The sequence below is a fragment of the Podarcis tiliguerta genome (genome assembly GCF_965153285.1).
Source record: "Podarcis tiliguerta genome assembly, chromosome: 17".
NCBI lineage: Eukaryota > Metazoa > Chordata > Lepidosauria > Squamata > Lacertidae > Podarcis > Podarcis tiliguerta.
In genome coordinates, this window is record NC_139550.1 from 21363122 (window position 1) to 21380044 (window position 16923).

At 46.5% G+C, this 16923-nt stretch overlaps 1 protein-coding gene across 1 annotated transcript; it reads right to left on the bottom strand.

The window, feature by feature from the left end:
- Positions 1-777: 777 nt before the first annotated feature.
- RCL1 (RNA terminal phosphate cyclase like 1) lies at positions 778-16074 on the bottom strand. Its single transcript, XM_083420445.1, has 9 exons — positions 15773-16074; positions 13105-13176; positions 12226-12401; positions 11171-11245; positions 10848-10972; positions 9315-9440; positions 6835-6991; positions 4754-4857; positions 778-981 (listed from the first exon to the last, which is right to left on the bottom strand). Exons 1-9 carry the CDS (start codon positions 15906-15908, stop codon positions 831-833), a joined length of 1122 nt encoding a protein of 373 aa, XP_083276571.1. The 5' UTR covers positions 15909-16074; the 3' UTR covers positions 778-830.
- Between the last annotated feature and the right edge of the window lie 849 nt (positions 16075-16923).

Genomic DNA, 16923 nt, shown 5'->3' on the forward strand with positions numbered 1-16923 from the left:
GGAAGCTTCTCCTGTGCTGGATCTGACTGTGACGGCAGCGCCACATATATACCGTATTTTTTGCTGTATAAGACTCAATTTTCCCCTCCTAAAAAGTAAGGGGAAATGTGTGTGCGTCTTATGGAGTGAATACAGGCTGCGCAGCTATCCCAGAAGCCAGAACAGCAAGAGGGATTGCTGCTTTCGCTGCGCAGTGATCCCTCTTGCTGTTCTGGCTTCTAAGATTCAGAATAATTTTTTTCTTGTTTTCCTCCTCCAAAAACTAGGTGCGTCTTGTGGTCTGGTGCATCTTATAGAGCGAAAAATACGGTACATCGTACAATCCAGTCTGATATGTGATTTTTGAATGCCCGACCCTCCAGACCAGCGTCCCAAGCAGAAGCTGGTTTCACCAACCTTTAGGTACTCCTCTGACTGGAAGCCTACGTCAGACGACGGCTTCCCGTTCTGACTTTTGTGGAAGCCATGAATGTTTCCTGGTTCGAAAGCATCAGGAAGTGTTGTTAACTGGCTTCCTTGTTGTTTCCCCACTCCTACAAAAGGAGAATGGAACGTGGGAAATTGCATTGCATGCAGTCACATCATCGGCCTATTTAGCTCAATACTGCCTACACTGGCTGGCAGCAGCTCTCCAGGAATTCAGACGGGGTTTCTTCCAGACTCACCTGAAGATAACGGGGATTGAACCTTGCACCTTCTGCACCCAAAGCTGCTCTCTACCACTGAACCATGGCCCTTTCCCAGATTTAATTTTATTCTGCAAACATAGCCGATAACTTCTGTGTTACAAAAAGGGAATTAGTTTAATCATACAAAAATCCACAGGCACATCATTTTACCGTCTTGCTAAGATTGGAAAACCCGATGCCCACACATGTCATTAAGACCTTGTCTCCACCTTTGCGTTCTTCGCCGGACGGTTTGCTTTCGATTTTAAACATAACCTGGAAGTAACTTCTCAGATGTCGTAGAAACTCAATTCTAAGAAAGGAAGAAAAAGCAAAAGTGAATGTCGTAACCTATGCAAAAGTTAAGGTGGGCAACATCTGGATGCCAACAGATACACCTGAAATTTATAACGGGGGGGAGGAGGGAATACACACGATTTATTTAAAAAAAAAATCTTTTCCAAGATTCTATATATTGAGCAAACTGGAAGTCTAGTACACACAGAAAAGTACACAACGCAATTAGCATTTGATTTAGTTATGCAAACAGATGGCTGGAGCTGACAAACTTATATCATAAGTTGTCCTAATATAACCAGCTAACTTATTAGACCTCACGATAATTTCACAATTATCATCTATGTATTTCTAATAGCATAACCAAATCAGTAATTTTTGATGTAACTGTAAAAACTACTCCGAAAATTTATTATTCCAAAAATGAAACCTTCATCTGGTTGTAAATATTAACATTATACCAGTAAGAATGAGTCTTTCTGTAAAAAAAATGATTTAAATCAAGTCTTACTGACTAGTGTTTTAAATCGGGATTTAAATCGATTTCATTTAAATCAAACCCACCCTGCTGACACTGGTGGGTTTCTTTTTATTGCTGACCGACACCGGATCCTGACAATTTGCAACTTGGTTTCTCCCGCTGGCTGATCCCTGCTCTACCTCTGCTCCTTCTATAGGCTCAACACAGGAAAGATCACTTGGTCATCTTTGCTACCAAAGGCATCCCCAGCTGATTGCATACTGCTCCCAAGTGTTATGTCTGAGTGAGGAGATTTCACCCCTCCCATACCCAAGAATCTCCTGAGCAGTCTGCTGATTCTGCAGAGAGGAGGAGGCGTGTTCTTATATCTACTTATTCTGCTCCAGCACCACGTCATAGAGAGAGAGAGTCGGTCAGTGAGTGAGTCGGTCAGTGAGAGAGTCAGTGAGTGAGTCAGTCAGTCAGGGAGAGAAAAAGACTGAGTGTTATCTCTGTGTAGATAAAGTCGCTGCAGAAAGCAGCTGTAAGACTCAGTGCAGTCCAGCATCTCCATTTGTATATAGTTTGTATAGTACAGTAGCTGTTAGTGAATAAAAGAAGATATTCTTCAGCGCTGTCGTCCGAGTGATTTATGCTCTGCTGTACTCTGCTGTACAACGACTGTCTTCTTGTTGGAGTGATTTGCGGTGCTCACAGCTCTGAGTTGTGAGTCCACGGCACTTGGACCTGTTCCTGTGAGGAAGGTGGTCTCTGGAAGTGCTATCCAGCTCGCCTAGCCCAGTCGGGGCTGAGGTGGATGAGTCCAGTTGGTGACACTGGCTCAAGGGCGATGCTGACACTGAGAGCTTCTGGATTACCACCCATCAGTTGGTATCACAGGCTCTCTCTGGTCTCCCTCCACCCCAGTCACAAGATCTCCCCTTTGGCTTCCAAGGTCAGAGGCCAAGGTCCAGCAGTAGTTTCCCAGCACAGCACCCATGTCATTGTGATGGCACCATCATTCTTCAGTTATCACAGTACTGTACCTTTCACACATACAGCACCGGTACCATGATAACCGAAAAAGGACAGTTCACAGTCTAGTTGTTCTAACTGTCGGAACCGGGGGATGAAAAGCCAGCTGGCTCAGCCCCAGCGGGGGTGTCTACCCTCTCAGCCTTGCCGTTGCAGAGATCCATCAGTCATCTTCCCCGACATGCGTCTGTGACTCAAGCAGAGCAGGCTTGAGCACACATTACTCAGCAGTGTAAACTGCACAACAGATAATAATAATTTTTATTTATACCCCGCCCTCCCCAGCCAAGGCAGGCTCAGGGCGGCTAACAAGCAATAATAAAAACAAGTTGAATGAATACAACTTAAAAACAAAATTAAAATACAACATTAAAATATTGAAACATTAAAATATTAAAATGTAGCCTCATCACAGGAGGAGAAAGGAAAAGAAAAAAGAATGAGGGGGAGGGAATCAAATTGGCTTCAAGCCAAAGGCCAGGCGGAACAACTCTGTCTTACAGGCCCTGCGGAAAGAAATCAGATCCTGCAGGGCCCTGGTCTCGTGAGGCAGAGTGTTCCACCAGACCGGAGCCAGAGTTGAAAAGGCCCTGGCTCTGGTTGAAGCCAATCTAACTTCCTTAGGGCCAGGGACCACTAGGGTGTTGCTATTTATGGACCTTGAGGCTTGAGGCGTGGACTCAATACTTAACTACACATTTATTATACATAAATCAGGACAAATAAACATGGCTTCTCTCCTTGCCGCCTTCTCGGAGAGACTGAAAACAAAAGCAATACAGAGCGGAAGTTCCCCTCATGCCAGCAATCTGTGCTGGAATGTAAACAGGCATGTGACATGTAACAATCCACATATCTGCAGCCAAGGGTGGAATGGAATTCCCAACACTAACAGAATTCCAAAATAGATGCAGAAGCCAGCATGCAAGGCGAAGAAACCACAGCAAGCTCTCCGCTGGAAATGGTCAATTGCAAAGAAAGCAGGAGCTGCATCTCCCAATATTGACATCTCCTTCCACCAATATCAAAACGGGTCTTTTCCTTTGCACAGACAGCTTTACGCCAAATGCTGAAACACTTGCATTCCTCTTCCCAAACACAAAAGGGGATGCCTGGCAGTTTCTTTTCAATCTTCGCAAATCGAGTCAGAGAAGATGATTAAACGGTCCAAAATATTAGCCCTTCTATGCCACAGTTATTTGTATAAAGGGTCTCAGCCCTGTATACCTGAAGGAGCATCTCCTCCTGCATTCTCCAGCCTGGACACTGAAATCCAGCTCCGATGGCTTTCTGGAGGTTCCCTCATTGCAAGAAGTGAGGTTACAGGAAACCAGGCAGAGGGCCTTCTCAGTAGTGGCGCCCACCCTGTGGAACACTCTCCTATCAGATGTCAAGGAAATAAACAACTATCCAACTTCTGGGAGACATCTGAGGGCAGCCATGTATAGGGAAGTTTTTAATGTTTGGCATTTTATTGCGGTTTTTATAAATTGTGGGAAGCCACCCAGAGTGGCTGGGGTAACCCAGTCAGATGGGCGGCATATAAAATCATCAACATCACCATCACCACCATGGCCCAGAGGTTACGCCAGAAAACAAGCACCCAGCTTGTGTGCCCATTACTTGCCGGAGCTTGTTTCAGAGCTCTGGAAACGTGGAGGATTCGTGAGCAAGTCATCTGTTGGCTTTCCTAAAACCAGACAACAGGTAATATACTGCAAAGGTAAAAGGTAAAGGACTCCTAGTAAAGGGACGCCGGTGGCGATGTGGTCTAAACCACTGAGCCTCTTGGGCTTGCCAATCGGAAGGTTGGCGGTTCGAATCCCCGTGACGGGTGAGCTCCCGTTGCTTAGTCCCAGTTCCTGCCCACCTAGCAGTTTGAAAGCACGCCAGTGAAAGTAGATAAATAGGTACCACTGTGATAGGAAGGCAAACGGCGTTTCCGTGTGCTCTGGCTTCCGTCACAGTGTCCTGTTGCTCCAGAAGCAGTTTAGTCATGCTGGCCACATGACCCAGAAAGCTGCCTGTGGACAAACGCCAGCTCCCTCAGCCTGAAAGCGAGATGAGTGCCACAACCCCATAGTCGCCTTTGACTGGACTCAGCCGTCCAGGGGTCCTTTACTTTTTATCTTTTTACCTAATACACTGCACTGAGGGCTTTGAAGAAGTTCCTTTCGCAGCTACAAATTAAGCATTCACAGTAGTAACAAAATCTGTTATTCTATGCAATTAGCAAATTGAACAGAGATGGGTAATTCCTTCTCAGGGGGTGGGGGAAATAGAAAGGACTTACGTGTATGGGGACAGAGGTCCTAGCAGGACTTTGGAGACATCCTGCTGCCCAAGGGTCATGAGGAGAAGAATGAGGCTTTGGTTTGTTGAATCCACACAGCCTCCCTGCAAACGCAAACCATTTAATAATTAAGCTTTGCACTTAACCGGAAAATATGGGCGAAAAGGGGAAGAGGGAGGGAAAACCACAGAACAGCTACAAACTGCATTTCAAGGGTCGAAAAGATAACACGCGTTCAACGAACCCAACGGCAAAAAAGGTGCTTGAAATCAGTATTGGGACCAATTTGTGTGTAGAAGCAGAGGAATTTGTAGGGCCAAAGAAATCAACTGCCCAATCCCATGTATGCCTACTCCACCACATTCTAACAGATTTACCCTCCGGGAAGCGGGTACAGGCACCCGGCAGCCCAAGTCAACCAAGACAGGTGGTTCAAGTGGAAATAGCTCCATCATATGCTGAGATAGAGAGATTCCTTTCTGCAAGACCAACCCACCAGCCCAATCTGTGGCATGCGTTTTTTCTTTTCTTTTTTTTCAATGCAAAATTACAACAAAAATTACAAACAATAAATCCAAAATAAAACAGTACAAACAAGGGGGGGGGGGGGACACAAGAGAAAAAAGAACAACAAAACAAAACAAAACAAAAAACACACACCTACAAATAAAACCATATCATCATTCTAATCGTTACGTACATATACACATATTGACTTCCTTCCTTTGTTCTAAGACCTCGAAATTTTTACTCTTTCTAAATTGCTGTGTCTAATGTAGATTACCTCTATCTTTATTCTTTTTGCACCATTTTTCTCTTTCTTTAACCCTGCAAAGCTTCATCCGCTACATACCGATATACTCATATACTCTTTAGCACATTGCCATTCTTTTAATTTTTGGTCCGATTGTCCCCTTATGAATGCTGGTGAGTCTTGCCAGATGTATATATATTCACAAAATTTAATTTGCCATTCTTTCGCTGATGGAATTTTTCTCCCTTTCCAATCTTTTGCTATGAGCATCCTGGCAGCTGTCGCCGCATAAAGGAATACTTTCCTTTGATTGTCAGGAATATCGTTTGTGATTATACCTAAAAGGAATGCCTCCGTTTTTTTACTAAAAGATATTTTAAACATCTTTTTGATTTCTTCACATATTTCACTCCAAAATTGTTTAATAGGTCGGCATTCCCACCTCTGTGGCATGCATTTTCTTGATCTCAGATGCACTCAGGAAGAGCATAGAAAGAAACATGACCCTGGCTTTCCAACTCCATCCTGAGCCTTACAGCCCAATAAGGTAAAGGTAAAGGTACCCCTGCCCATAGGGGCCAGTCTTGACAGACTCTAGGGTTGTGCGCCCATCTCACTCAAAGAGGCCGGGGTCCAGCGCTGTCCGAAGACACTTCCGGGTCACGTGGCCAGCGTGACATCGCTGCTCTAGCGAGCCAGAGCCGCACACAGAAACGCCGTTTACCTTCCCGCTAGTAAGCGGTCCCTATTTATCTACTTGCACCCGGAGGTGCTTTCGAACTGCTAGGTGGGCAGGAGCTGGGACCGAACAGCGGGAGCGCACCCCGCCGCGGGGATTCGAACCGCCGACCTTTCGATCGGCAAGCCCTAGGCGCTGAGGCTTTAACCCACAGCGCCACCCCCGTCCCTTACAGCCCATTAGGCAACCATGAATAAGGCCCATCACTTTCTCCGGCTCTCATTAGGAAGTAAAAAAGTCATTGGCATATCCAATGACTTGAGCTGACCACTAACGGATCAGGAACCCATTTAGCGCAGCAAGAACAAAATGATTTTGCGGCCTACAACCTTCCTAATCAAAGGGGCGAAGTCTTTCGAAACCAGAGAAGGGCTCTAATTGCCTCTTAAAGATGAGTCCTATTTGTGACCAAGATCATTTGCTGCATTAAGGAGAAATACATTACACACAGCGCAGGTTTTCTTTTGCCATCTGGCCAAGGAATACAACCTGGACAGCGTGGAGAGAAAGAGAGTCTCCCTAATGCAAAATGAAGTTATGAGGCACCACCACAATTCTTCAGGGGGCGAAAACGAAACAGCTACTTACTCTGTGAATCTCTTCGAGTAGCAGCTTTGCACAGTTTATGGCCAGGTCTTCCGGGAGCACAGCTGCACCGTGTCCCTGGGGGCTGGAGGCCAACTCAGCACTGAGGAAAGTACCATTTGTCGTCTCTGCAACCAGAGTGAGGCCGAAACCTGGAGACCTGAAAGAAGAAAGCACACAGGACACAGGGGTGGAATGAAAGGAATTGTTTCATTTTAAAATCCCGCGGTGAAGGTGCCTGCTTGTTGCTTAAAAAAAAACAAAGCCTAAACTTATATGTAAAAAATTAACGTTCTGGTATAAAATAGTCAGCAACATTTACTCCCATCAGCACCCAATTGGGCCTGGTCGTTCTCCTTGACCCCTTGACTGTTTTGCACCAGGCCTGTCTAACTGAGCCCAGCAATGGCCATGCCAAGGTTTTGGAGGAGCCAGAGTGGGACTGAGTTTGTGTAGAGCGAATGTGGTGTAGTGGTTAAGAGTGGTAGTCTCGTAATCTGGGGAACTGGATTCGCGTCTCTGCTCCTCCACATGCAGCTGCTGGGTGACCTTGGGCCAGTCATACTTCTCTGAAGTCTCTCAGCCCCACTCACCTCACAGAGTGTTTGTTGTGGGGGAGGAAGGGAAAGGAGAATGTTACCCGCTTTGAGACTCCTTTGGGTAGTGAAAAGGGGAGTGAAAGGCGGGATATCAAATCCAAACTCTTCTTCTTCTTCTTAGATCATAGCTCCATCTTCAGGAGAAGAAAGCCCACTTGGAAGATGCTGTGAGACAGCAAAGGTCTTTCCACTTGGTTTGATATCAGGGCAATACTGGACCTGAAGGGCAAGTAATTGCAGTCTTATAAAATAAGAGGCAGTGAGAGATTTTACTTTCTTGGCCTCCATGATCACTGCAGATGGTGACAGCAGTCACGAAATTAAAAGACGCCTGCTTCTTGGGAAAAAAGCAATGACAAACCTTGACAGAATCTTAAAAAGCAGAGACATCACCTTGCCGACAAAGGTCCGTCAAAGGTCAAAGCTATGGTTTTCCCAGTAGTGATGTATGGAAGTGAGAGCTGGACCATAAAGAAGACTGATCGCCGAAGAATTGATGCTTTTGAATTCTGGTGCTGGAGGAGACTCTTGAGAGTCCCATGGACTGCAAGAAGATCAAACCTATCCATTCTTAAGGAAATCAGCCCTGAGTGCTCGCTGGAAGGACAGATCCTGAAGCTGAGGCTCCAATACTTTGGCCACCTCATGAGAAGAGAAGACTCCCTGGAAAAGACCCTGATGTTGGGAAAGATGGAGGGCACAAGGAGAAGGGGACGACAGAGGACGAGATGGTTGGACAGTGTTCTCGAAGCTACCAGCATGAGTTTGACCAAACTGCGGGAGGCAGTGGAAGACCGGAGTGCCTGGAGTGCTCTGGTCCATGGGGTCACGAAGAGTCGGACACGACTAAACAACTAAACAACAACAACAAAAATAAGAAGCGCACTTGGGATGGAGGTGTAAAAAGGAGACTGACAGCTTGTGCCAATAAAGGTCAATAACAACAGGAGACAGGCAGAGCTGAACAAGCTGCCCTTAAGAAATTTCCAAGTCCATTGGATGGCAAACTCTCTCTTGAACAACCTGCTACAAAAGTATGGGTGGAAATGTAAGTATCCTCTTCCCGAAAGTTGTAGCGTTTGGGAGCAGGGTGGGCAGAGTTAAGGAGGGGTTTCCTTCCTTACAAAAGCTGGTTGTGATCAGAAGGTCAGGTGGATCAGGTGAAGCTCAATGAAACACTCATGCATTGTCAAGAGAGGAAGCCAGGAGGGTCTATGGCTGCAATCCCATTTCAGCCACAAACTCAGCAGTTCAGCCTATGACAAGCCACTGTTCCCCGAACTTCACTAATTCCTCACCTGCCATACAGATAGAATGATACCTCGCAGAACTGTTGCAAAGATTACTGAGAGGCTTTGGAAACTGCAAATTGAGCTGTATCAATGCTACACAATTGTTATTACCAGATTGCCTTCTGCCCCCCACCTCCACCCCTCCTCCTTCAAGTAAGCATTATACAGTGGTGCCTCGCAAGACGAAAAGAATCCGTTCCGTGAGTCTCTTTGTCTAGCGGGTTTTTTCGTCTTGCGAAGCAAGACCATTAGCGGATTAGCGGTTATTAGCGGCTATTAAAGGCTTAAGGGATTAGCGGATTAGTTGCTAAAAGGCTATTAGCAGCTTAGTGCCTTAGAAAAAGGGGGTGGGGAGCGGGAAAAAAACCCCAGGAATCGCAAGACATTTTCGTCTTGCAAAGCAAGCCCATAGAGAAATTCGTCCTGCGAAGCACCTCCAAAACGGAAAACCCTTTCGCCTAGTGGGTTTTCCGTCTTGCAAGGCATTCGTCTTGCGGGGCACCACTGTATTAGTAAACCACAAATAAATGGCCTATTAAAGGATAATGGGTGGAGTCATATATAAAATATTATTATTATTAGGAAAACTTACTTCCCAGAGCTTGTCCCTTTCATATGGTCGGTGTAGATGTAAATATCCGGTAGGAATTTATTCAGGATGCTCCTTGCAGAATCCACAATTCGGTTCGCAATCTGCGGGGACACTCTGACCGAATAGCTGATTTATGAAATTAAGGAATTTCTTATAGAAAAAGGCGTTAACACAAAAGCAGGCCAGTATACAGAAGAGGACTTCCTTATTTTATTTATATTTATTTACATTTTATACATCCTTTTTATTTTTAACAAATAATCATAAATAAATAAGAATAAAAATGTGCCCCCCACCACCAAGACCATTCCATTATAACTATCCAACCTCCCAAAATTTCAACACCTCTTGCGATGGTCTGTCTCCTTTCTGTTTTAACAAATTCTACAAGCATATCTCCTCTGAAATCATTTCTCCTGCGTATTCCCCATCTAACCTTAATGGCACATGTTAATTTATCATTAACAGCAATATCCCACACCCCTTTATACCATTCTTCCATTTTATATTCGGCTTGCCTCTTCCACTTCCTAGCTATAATAATTCATGCAGCTGTCAATAAATTTGTGACCAAGTCCTTCATAGCCAGAAGAGGACTTCCAACACATTTCCTGCTTGTGCATTTTGCTTTTTTGTTTTTTAAATAATTTTTATTAGTTTTCCATTTAAACAATATACTCACATCATTATTATCCACTTTACTTCTTTGGCTCTTTAGAGCCTATCGACTTCCTTCCCTCCCACCTCTTGGCTTTCAAAAGTAACCTTGATATCACAACATTTTACAGTGGTACCTCGGGTTAAGTACTTAATTTGTTCCGGAGGTCCATTCTTAACCTGAAGCACCACTTTAGCTAATGGGGCATCTAGCTGCTGATGTGCCGCTGGAGCACAGTTTCTGTTCCCATCCTGAAGCAAAGTTCTTAACCCGAGGTACTATTTCTGGGTTAGCGGAGTCTGTAACCTGAAGCGTATGTAACCCGAGGTACCACTGTACAGTGGTACCTCGCGTTAAGTACTTAATTCGTTCCGGAGGTCTGTTCTTAACCTGAAACTGTTCTTAACCTGAAGCACCACTTTAGCTAATGGGGCCTCCTGCTGCCGCCGTAGCACGATTTCTGTTCTCATCCTGAAGCAAAGTTCTTAACCCGAGGTACTATTTCTGGGTTAGCGGAGTCTGTAACCTGAAGCGTATGTAACCTGAAGCGTATGTAACCCGAGGTAGCACTGTATATATTTTCCAATTCTAATACAACCCACTACAAAATACCTCAAAATTTAAATAAATGTAGAAAGGTAAAAATATTCTCATTACAAGCCTTCAGATAACCCTACTAGTGTTAGTAGTCAGTTGTGCATACGACACTATGCCTTACTACCCACACAATCTAATACACATCTATTTGCAAGGGAACCACACTGAGTCAATGGGGCTTACTCAGGTCTGTGGATATTCGGATTGCAGCCTAACTCTTTCCCTTACAGTGTAAGGCAAGCAAAGAAATCAGTTTGGAAACTTTTCAAGAAGGATACGCCACACCTCTGATGCGCTTAATTTTGCCAGGATCAACGTACTGAATGGGCATCAATGCTTTCTTAACAGGACAACTGAATATCACTTCGCCACCTCCTTTGGGGGGCATGCCCCTCCTCACGATCTGAAAACAATAAACGAGAATTTTAAGCAGTAAGGTTTTCAAGTGCTCCGGCTTTTTCATCCAACAAAATTTGAAGACAAATTCTAGCAAGGCAATGCAGCTGCCACAATGTATAAGAAAGCTCATTCAAATCAGGGAGAAAGGTTAGCACACTCGATATGAGTAAGAATTCCTAGAAATAGTAATTTGAGGTCTTACCTTCAATTCCAATTCTTCGCCGTCGATTCCAAATCTTTTCAATAAAGGCAGAGCTGTCGCCTTAAGGCAATCCACCTGAAAGATATTCAGTTGAGAAAGCCTCTTGACTAGAAGACAACACAATCTTTGCTCCCCAACCAATTAAAAGTTCGTTCTGAGAAGGAGTTTTTAATTCACTATGGGTTGGGGGGGGGGTGGATGTGTGATTAGATTTGCCAAAAGCAACATAGCACCAGAAATTGGTTCGATTACATGTAGTTTGGATTCATAATTAACAATTCCTTTTTCAGTTTCGCCATTAACCCGTTTCAGTTAGAACAGCCTTGAGCTGTGGCTACGGGGCAGCCAGAGAACATGGTCTCTTATCCCCGCAGCACTCCCAGTGACAGTCTCTTTCCCTTTCTCTGTGTTAAATGACATGGACACAGTAAAAGGATTTGCCATTATAGACCCAACAAGAGCGGACGTGTGGGTGTAGGGGCACGAACCCCCCCCCCAATCCTCAGGGACCAAATTAAGGGGCCCATGTGGCCACAAATCAATGACTTACGAAGCTCTCTTCCCCCAGACTCCTCCTTGCTCTTGTTGCAGCCACCCTCCAGTCTTCCCACCATCTCGCTCCTAATAATTTTATTATTTATTCCCCACTCATCTGGCTGGGTTTCCCCAGGCACTCTGGACAGCTCCCAGCAGAATAGTAAAAACACAGTAAAACACCAGACATTAAAAACTTCCCTAAAAAGGGCTGCCTTCAGATGTTTTCTGAAAGTCAGATTGTTGTTTATTTCCTTGACATCTGAAGGGTGTTCCACTGGGAGGGTGACACTACCGAGAAGACCGTCTGCCTGGTTCCCTGTAACTTGGCTTCTCGCAGTGAGGGAACCACCAGAAGGCCCTCGTTGCTGGACCTCAGTGTCCTGGCTGAATGATGGGGATGGAGACGTTCCTTCAGGTCTACAGGGCCGAGGCCATTTAGGGCTTTCAAGGGCAGCACCGACACTTTGAACTTGGAAACATATAAACACCATTGACATTTGGGACGATTCACAACTTACCGTAGGATCCACTTGATCATTGGTGGCACCACGGAGAACAATCCTTAGAGGGTGCTTCATGAACGGTGCTAAGCACAGCAGGCTTTCCAAATAATACCCAATGCTGCGGTTGGGGCTGCAGTCGTGTTCCAGTGAACCCCCGTAGAGCAGGCCAGGCTGATAGTATAAAGTGGTACCTTTCAAAGAGCACGGAAAACATTCTCCGCATTAGTTGTCCATGACTGTAACAAGGTTGACATAAGCCAGAAGTTGGGCTTGCCCAACCCTGGAGGTCCATGATATAGAAGTGATTATTACATACACCTGCTGAAGGAGATGCCTGGTGACCCTTTCAAACCCACTGAAATGGGACGCGGGTGGCGCTGTGGGTTAAACCACAGAGCCTAGAACTTGCCGATCAGAAGGTTGGCAGTTCAAATCCCCGCGAGAGGGTGAGCCCCTGTTGCTCGGTCCCTGCTCCTGCCCACCTAGCAGTTCGAAAGCACGTCAAAGTGCAAGTAGATAAATAGGTGCCGCTCCAGCGGGAAGGTAAACGGTGTTTCTGTGTGCTGCTCTGGTTCACCAGAAGCTGCTTAGTCATGCTGGCCACATGACCCAGAAGCTGCACGCCGGCTCCCTCAGCCAATAAAGCGAGATGAGCGCCGCAACCCCAGAGTTGGCCACGACTGGACCTAATGGTCAGGGGTCCCTTTACTTTTACCAGCCATTGAAACAATTGAGGGGAACTTTCCCGGCTTCCTGCCCCCCCTCCCCTTTGAGTATCCCGTTTCAAATTTAAGACAGCTAACTTCCGGGAGAAGGGCTATGCTCTCTTGCACTCCGTAAAGTGCTATACATTACAGTGTGATGGTGCCAAGTAGATAATAGATATATAAATACCTGTTTGGTTTATTTCAATCCTAGAGCCATTGGTTATTTTGTCAATCAGCCGGATAAAGTTTGCTTCAAAATCTGTCAGAGAAACAGAGATGCTTAGCGTTCAGTCACTATTCCGAGAACCTTAATGAAATCCCAACAACATGCAATGTGCTACAATCAAAACATTTCCCCCATTTAAACTCTTTAAACAGTTTGCCAACCGTGCCGTTAAAAGTAGATGGGAGAGAGCACAATGTGTCCCAATTTGGTAGCCGAGGGAACCGTAAGAATTTTGTTCGACTGAACGCAAGGCTGTGATCCTGCACAAACGCTTGAATGCCAGCCCAGTTTACACACAGCAAGGCTTTCTTCCAGGTAAACATGTGCTGGCCTGATCTGCAAGCCCCTTTTTCAGTGTTATGGGAGCAGTGCAGAGTTAGAAACTCAGATATATAAGCTGGGAGACTCCCAAAGAGCAAGGTAAAGTCATGCTGGAATCAGTAGCAGATCATTTAGCTCATTCATATGGCTATCACCAGATACTAGTTGTGCTGCCTGCATGTAACGTTTGGGTTTAGAAGCCAGTATACCACTGAATATCATCAACTGCTGGAGGGCAATAGCAAGAGAAGGCTTTTGCTATTTGATTGTTTTGAAGTTTTATTACAATCAAACAGTATAAAAACCTTGGGGAAATAAATAAAACTGCCTTCATGACCTGCTTGTGGACCAGAAGCTGGGCTAAATGAGCTTTTGGTCAAATCTAGCGGGACTTCCACAATCTTACACTTATATCCCTACCCCATTCATCCCAAACATTCAGACTGGTATAGATGAGATCAACCCATCTTACCTTCAAACCAAACAAGTTTACAGGTAATTCCAACTAGCCAAAGGCCAACCATTGAGTCTGATGGGTGAGGGAGAATCTGACGCCAAGCCCACCCAAAGCAGTCTGTCCTCGATGCACCACACCAGCTCCGAAAGAAAGAGGAAACCAGGGCTGCATTCCTAACCCCACTGAATTCAACAGAACTTACTTCTGATTAGAAATTGTTAGGCTTGTGCTTAGGTCCTCTCTGAATAACGGGGAGATACATAGCATGCGTAGCTTCTTCCTATTCTAGAGCTAAAATGCCTGCAGTTATACTTTCATACATCTCTGCTCTGATAAGCTCGAGGCTAACCTGTGTTTCCCAGATCATGACAAAGCATTCTGCATCAGTAAACAGAATTTCACTTCAGGCAGCGACAAACTGGTTGTCCTATGCTGCACAGAGGAAGCAGCATACAAGAAAGACTCAAGGATGCTCAGACTTGCCTCCAAGCAGGCTGGCACATCCGCCTCCTACAACCCCAAGACCAGCTACCCTTCTTGCCTAAGTGAAAGCGGGCAACAGCACAGCTGCTCCCTTGCAGCGCCCAGCCTAATGCTAACAAGAAGAACCTGTGGCCTCACAGAAGAGGTTGGATGGCCATCTGCCAGTGATGCTTTAGCTGAGACTCCCGCATTTCAGGGGGTTGGACTAGGTGGCCCTCAGGGTCCCTTCCAACTCTACAATTCCAGGATGCTAAGAGGGTCCCTTCCAATTCTAGGCTTTGCTGCCACTGCTTCCTCCTCCACGGGAACCCAACCGTCCTGCCCGACACTGCTAAGGTTACACAGGTCTGATCCCTGTAATGGGCAGCTGCTATTTTCCTGCACTGCAGGGGGTTGGACTAAATGACCCTTGAGGCCCCTTCCAACTCTAAAATTCCATGATGGTAAGAGACTGCCCCCTTTGGCTGGAACACGGTGCTGACAATGCCAAGGTTGTGCAGGTCGGATTGAGGTTTGATGAGGCCCTAAGCTACTGAAGGTAATGGGGCCCTTTATATGTCCAGCTGCCTTTTGTCAACAAGAAACTGTCACTGGTTTTTTGTGTCGAATATATGCTATATGGTAATTTATGGACCTCATAGGTATCTAAAGCCATTTGCACATAACAAAATATGTACTTTATCAAAGTAATTGTTGAACTGAAATATAATCAAGAAAAAGTATATTAATAGTGAAAGACAAAATATAGAAATGAGCAAACCAGTGATATTTTAGGAAGCAGGCTAGCAGGCGGGCCATGACTTACACCATAGGAGCCTACGCAACACAAAACACTGTTGCTGTATGTAGGTTTTTATTTTATTTGCTTTTTATCGTATATTTCGGAAATGCACAGTCAGGTTTCTTTTTTACATTTTGGGGGGAGGCCAAGAGAGTGGGGCCCCAAGCTATAGCTTGCTTAGCTTATACAGTGGTACCTCGGGTTAAGAACTTAATTCGTTCCGGAGGTCCGTTCTTAACCTGAAACTGTTCTTGACCTGAGGTACCACTGTACATGGGGCCTCATCCTGAAGCAAAGTTCTTAACCCGAAGTACTATTTCTGGGTTAGCGGAGTCTGTAACCTGAAGCGTCTGTAACCCGAGGTACCACTGTACATAAATCCGGCACTGGATCCCCGTCAGGGGCAGCTGCAAATTCCTGCACTGCACGGGGGTGGGCTGGATGACCCTCAGGGTCCCTTCCAACTCTAGGTTTTGCTGCTGCTGCTGCTTCTTTCTCCTCCACCCAACGCGCCTGCCCTCCTCCTCCTCCCCATGCAGCCCCTCTCCTCGCCCGCCTCCCTCCTCGCTCGCCCAGGGCAGATGCACCTCGGAGTCCGGGGTTCTCCTCCTTGGCCCGGATCTTGCGGATCTTGACCGGGCGGCCGCTGAGCGTGGAGAGCACCAGCCTCTGCCGCAAGAAGTTGCACCCGACGTAGCTGAGCGAGGCCGAGGCGCTCGCCATGTCGCCGGTTCCTCCGCACTGCCTCCGGAGAGAGCGACGCGTCCGGCGGAGGAGCTCGAGAGACGGACAGGCAGGCAGGCGGCAAGCGCCGGGTTGTTATGGTCGCAGGGAGCTCCGCATCGCCCACGTGGTTTGGAGCAGGAAGAGAGAGCACCGAGACGTCGCGGGGTCAAAGGGGAAGGGGCGGGGTTCCAGGGCCCGGGCGGCCAGTGGGAGGCGAGGCTGCTGGGGAAGCAGGAGGCGGGGCGAGGGAAGGAGGCGCGCCGTGCCAGGAAAAGGGCGGAAGTGCTAGCAAAGCATGGCAAAGCGGGGACTACCAGCAAGGGGTGCCATAGGCTGCGCCTGTGACTGGGATCTCAGGGTTCTCGATGGACCCCGAGCTGGACAGGAGTCCGCAGCAGAAAAGGCCGACGCATTAACATCTGTAGTGATGAAATGCTTCGAAAGGCTGGTCCTTCAACACCTTAGACAGCGGTTCTCAACCTGTGGGTCCCCAGCCGTTGTTGGACTACAACTCCCATCATCCCTGAGCTCTGGCCTTGCTGGCTAGGGGTGATGGGAGTTGTAGTTCAACAACATCTGGGCACCCACAGGTTGAGAAAGGCTGCCTTAGAACATGCTTTCCACCAGACTTTGATAATCATCAGTTTGCCCATAGAAGAAATAGGTCCACAAATGGCGCAATAGCTACCGTCTTTCATCTTGCAGCAAGTCATCTAGCTTCTATCCGTGGGCTGTTAGGCTGACTGACTTTTGGGTTCATAGAATCATAGAACTGTAGAGTTGGAAGGGACCCTGAGGATCATCTAGTCCAACCCCCTGCAATGCAGGAATATGCAGCTGGTCCATACAGGGATCGAACCTGCAACCTTGGTGTTATCAGCACCATGGTCTAACCAACTGAGCTATCCAGGGTTTGGTGTGTGTGTGTCAGTAAACGAAAGGAGTTAAGACTAAGAGAGCTGAGTGGGGGGTGCTTGTGTAATCTCACTGTATACAAGTTGTACAAGTTACA